Source organism: Galeopterus variegatus, unplaced genomic scaffold (genome assembly GCF_000696425.1).
Source record: "Galeopterus variegatus unplaced genomic scaffold, G_variegatus-3.0.2 Scaffold43992, whole genome shotgun sequence".
Classification (NCBI taxonomy): Eukaryota; Metazoa; Chordata; class Mammalia; order Dermoptera; family Cynocephalidae; genus Galeopterus; species Galeopterus variegatus.
Window position 1 is genome coordinate 576 of NW_007770103.1, and position 5293 is coordinate 5868.

Sequence of the window (5293 nt, forward strand, 5' to 3'; positions counted from 1 at the left end):
TCTTCTGACTATTAATCTATACAAAGATCAAAATATGCAAAACCATACAAAGATCACAGGTTCAGAGACATGGGAAAAGTAAAACATGATACATGTACACACAATTAGTGTCACTAAAGGTTAACCAATGATTTTGAAATGAGGTTATTAAATTATTTCCTTCCCAGTTTAGGTGTATACCAATTTACATTTTACTTTTAAACTGGTTTTTAAAACAAGATTACCTTTTTCCTATGTTTCTTGAATTTAAATTAGTTAAACATAGAAATCCTGGTTTCCTGATCAGTTCCAACACCAGAAAACAATGTTACACTATGGGCACTTGTATAATGCAGGCCTTCAACAGATATTGGCTGAACTGGTTTATAGAGTTGCCTTTTGTTTAACTTATACATGTATAAATAAAATATATTTATATAAAATCAGTGGACTTCATCCTGAATGGCTATTATCTGAAAAAACACTGCTCTCATTCTCACCAATGTTACTCTAATTCCTGCTCAGACATTTCAAATTAAAAACCATCAATTTCAATCAATTTCAAAATTACCCTCACTGGGGCTGGCCATTTAGCTCAGTTGGTTAGAGCACCAAGGTCAAGGGTTTGAATCCCAGTACCAGCCAGCTGCCAAAAAAAAGAAAAAAATAATTACCTTCATTGTCTTTGGATCAAGTTTAGACCAATGGGTAGGGTTAGAGCACCAAGGTCAAGGGTTTGAATCCCAGTACCAGCCAGCTGCCAAAAAAAAAGAAAAAAATAATTACCTTCATTGTCTTTGGATCAAGTTTAGACCAATGGGTAGGAGTGGAAATTTCTTTAGCTTCACCATCATCCTTCTCTTCTTCATCCTGATGTGCAAAGTTAAGAACATAATTACTATTCTGAAACCTTAAAATAAAAGTAATTTATTTTTAAAAGTCTGTTGCTGATCTGTGCAAGGTCACAAATGTTTCAGATTGTCTTCTCCTAAAGTTATTATTTAGGCAAGTTCACGTACATACATTCTAACACTTTTAACTGATCACAAAGACACTCATCAGCCAATCAAAGCCAGATCTGTGAAACACAAAAGGGTGATAAATTATAACACAAAGGATATCAGGGATACACAAACACTGCCGGTCTCCACTAACCACACAGTGTGTGATCTTGCCCCAATTTTCAAGCCACCCAAAGACTGATTTAGTCAGACCTTTGAAATGTACCAAAGACGTTGCCACATAGCCTGAAATTTCAAATCTCTCAGACTTGTGGTTGTCCAATTTTCAAATATCCATGACTAGAACTGATGACCATGAAAGAAAAAATTTTTTAAATTTTAGAAAATGGCAAAATGTTTAAAATGACTTAATACTGAATCTTGCTCAACAACTGGTCCCAGATTCCAGCAACTAGACCTATGATAAAAACAAAATTCTGTGCAATTTAAGCACAACTTATTTTCCTTTGAGGTCTCTGCACTCTTAAAGTTAGCATGATAGACAGAATGTTTAAGAGAAAAGAACATACAACTATACTGCTGAAAGCTGGATTACCAGTCGCTGTTACCAGTTATGTTCCTCCATGTGTGTTTGTTATGTAGTGTGTGGTGTGCATTTGTGCCTGTGTTCCTGTGCCTGTGAGAAGCGGAAATAGAAAAAGGGATTAGCGTTCAGTGCCTGTTCTCCATCAGCCTCCTTGCGTTCACCCTGAAGCTTCTCGACCAGCTGCTGCTTGTATCCTCGGGAGAGGGTTTCCCACTCTGAGCGGGTGGGAAGGCAATGCCAAACATCCGGGAAAAATAAAACCACTGTCTCCACATGAGCTGGAACTGTACGCCCCTTGTGGGTCTCCTCAGGGCGATGGTAGCGAATCTCTGCAAAACGGTACCTGTTGCAAGGGAAGAAGCATGTTGGAAAAAAAATTCTAAAATACATTTTAAAGACCCTAGTTCACTTGTAGCACATCAAGTAAAGAAATTTTGCTGCAAGAACTTGAGGTTGGTCTAAAGAAAAAAAAAAAATTATAGAAGCCATAGTTCCTCTTTTGGTACATTTGTACAATATTTAATTGGTTAAAAGAAGAATATGTTCCCCCAAGGCATTTTCAAGTTTGATTACAGAGCTACCCATATTTTAGAGAATACCTGAAGAAGCTGGATAGCTGTTCAGATTTCATGTGCTAAAAAAGAATATTCTCAATTAAGTCACAAGAAATATACTAAAATACACAGGACAAATAAGCCTCAAGAGAAAATATGGCTGAACAAAAATAATCAGCAACTACATCATTTTATAACAAAGGAATTACAATGAAATGAAGTTCTCTCTTGACGATCTTCTCCAGCTATGCATGAAATGAAAAGTATTTTCAACATACATCCAACTTCCAAAGTAAAGCATAACAAAGCATTTAGATTTTCAGTTTATTTTGATTAGTTCTTAATCCTTTTTCTCCAAAAACATTTTTGGCACCAAATAAACTTTTACTACAAATGGGGATTTTCCTTTGAGATTACCTGCATAACCAAGGTTGCTAAAATAAGAGGGGAAAAAGGCTGATTGACAAGAATATCTACATAATCTACTAGAAAAATGTTTGTAATCAAGAAATGAACTGGTACTTACCATTGTGTGCATACACTTAGATCAATGCCTGTCAGAGCCTTACAACAACGAATAGCAGTCTTAATCAACACAGAGGGGTCTTTTTCTGGGTCTGGTCCATCCAACGAAGGAGACCAGTGGCCTCCAATGGCCATGGCTTCATCCTTGCCTTTCATGCCCACTAAAAACTAATTCAAAACAAAGAATCATTTACGTATATTATGCAACCTATCAAATTGCAAATAAAATACTTGAAAAGGAAAGGTACAAACCTTTCCAATATCATTTTTACTACCTCTGGTATCTGTCAGTCAAGGAAGAGTTCAGTTCATTGTGTTCCACACTGCATTTCAGCAATGGAATAGGATTTACACATCATAACTCACCCTTCTAAAATATTTCTTCAGATAGCGTTCTTTTAAAGAAACAAGCTATAATTCACATTTTAATGGCATTCAAAGACACTCTAAATCCCATTATCACCAAGATTGTACTATGCTACAAACACTGAACTAGTGATATACAAATAAGATATAGCCATAATCTGCAATGAGAAAAACATCTACATTATTAAATTCTAAGTGCCGTGACAAAAATCAGCTATTAAACTAACCAACAAAATTTTAAACCATGTTTTTATGTATATACAATTATAATTAAACAAACTAAATATACACCTAAAGTTAAAATAAATGTTTAATTTTACCTTAACAAGTCTAGCAGGATGTTGAAAACCATCTCGAAGTTCTTGTGGGTCTTCAGCAAGAGCACATGACTTATGATACAAATCTTCCATACTAGGGCTAGCCATCAGCATTACCTATTATAGTCAAATAATTCAATCCTGTCAAAAGTCTAAAGTAATGTAAAAAAAATGAGAAGCACTACTAATTATCCTTACATTATTAGGTATCTGAAATTTTTTTATAAAAATGGAAATAGTAGAAATAGTATTAAATATATTATAATTATATAGTTTTAACTTTTCAGAGATTTTTTTTGATCAGTGTTTTAAAACAAAAGAAAATTACTGACCTTAAGCAATATACTGAATGTGACCTTGAAGAATAAGATTTAGTGCATTCACCTAACATCAAATTTTATCTGGGGCTACATTCCAAAAAGCTAAATAACATTAACTTCACATTCATATTTTTACACAGTTTAAACTGTTAAAACAATAACCATAGTTTCACAGCTTAAGAGGTGAAACAAAGAGAAGTTAAATTAAATTACTGAAATAACCAAAACAGAATCAGGCAGACAAGAAGAAAACATAGGTAATTCAGGTTTTCTAATAACAACTTTCTGAAGATTAGTGCCACATACCCTCTTATTATAAATAACTGCCAAGAAATTTAAGCTGCATATTACAATGGAATACAAACCTTTGCACTGTATAAGTGGTCAGCATCTGGCGGATCAAGAATGGCCACATTTTTTTCTAAGGAGTCTACTTCTCTGTGCATTACATAGAAATTGCAGTAATTTCCCAGCTGAAATGGTCTTGACAAAGGGAAAGCATCCACCCATGTAAACTGAGCATCAAAAAAGTCACTAGGTATATATAAATTCTGATAACGGCGCCTTAGTTCCATCATGTCACAACTGGGACTGAAAAACAGACATAAGTAGTGAATAAAAAGCCTTAATACCAAGGATCATGCAAACATTCGCTCAATTCTGAAGCTAAATATATAACCTGACACAATAAAAAGCAAGTTGAAAATGGATAGAGTCAATTATTAACTAGCTTAGAAAAACATGAAAATCTTATTTTCAAGTTTGTATACTCAGTTTTGCATAAACGACCAGTATCTAAGTGCTACCTTTATTTCTTTACTTTTTTGTGTGTAGCTTATAATTCATTAGAGAAGACCCTTTGAAATGAAATAATGTCAACCCCAGCTCCAGAGAAGATCTGAACAGAAGCAGTTCTGCCTCAGTTGGAAGAGTGCATTATTTAAGAAAATTATGGTTCAAGTAGAAGGGATAAGAGTGGTACCAAATTAGTACTTGAGTGCCCCTCAATCAGGTTTATACAATGTAGAAAAAAATACAACTTTTATTCTACGGTAAGCTCCTATATCAAGCACACTTACATTCAAAATTAAATACAAAAATCCATCTGAAAACAAAATCTATTTCTTTGGATTTTGTTTGGATTACCCACACCTCCATAACCCACTATGTGAAAGATTAAGATCCATACCTGGTTATTGTGTTAAGAGGGGACAGGTTTCCTGACTTTTAAATCTGGCACTGACTTTTGAAAGAATGATTTCCACTTTCCTAAGAAGCAGAGCTTTTGGGCTGGCCAGTTAGTTCAGTTGGTTAGAGTGCAGCCTTGTAACAACACTAAGGTCAAGGGTTCAGATCCCCATATCAGCCAGCCGCCAAAAAAAAAAGAAAGAAAGAAAATGTCTGTGCATTACTCACATGAGTTAAAATTTTAAATACACATTTGACAAATATCCATGTGTTTTAGGCATGAACTTTGGAGTCCCAGCTCCGCTTCTCTCTGGGTTTATAACTTCAGGCCAAGTACTCCAGTTCTCTGAGCTGTGGTTTCCTCCACCGAAGGCTGAGGGTGGAAATAGTGCCTACCCCACAGGGTCGTTGAAAGATTTAGATGAGATATGCATGGAAGAGCTCAGTGCCTGACACACACTCAACGCTCAGTAAACAGCTGCGGTTAGTGTCCTGA

General features: G+C 35.2%; 1 protein-coding gene across 1 annotated transcript; it reads right to left on the reverse strand.

Moving 5' to 3' along the window:
• Positions 1-765: 765 nt before the first annotated feature.
• LOC103584085 (cell division cycle and apoptosis regulator protein 1-like) lies at positions 766-4200 on the reverse strand (the record flags this gene model as incomplete). The annotated part of the gene is made up of 5 exons (XM_008565205.1): positions 766-849; positions 1660-1870; positions 2608-2774; positions 3293-3406; positions 3975-4200. Coding segments are annotated over 5 exons (802 nt in total), but the record flags the coding sequence as incomplete, so codon positions are not given.
• Between the last annotated feature and the right edge of the window lie 1093 nt (positions 4201-5293).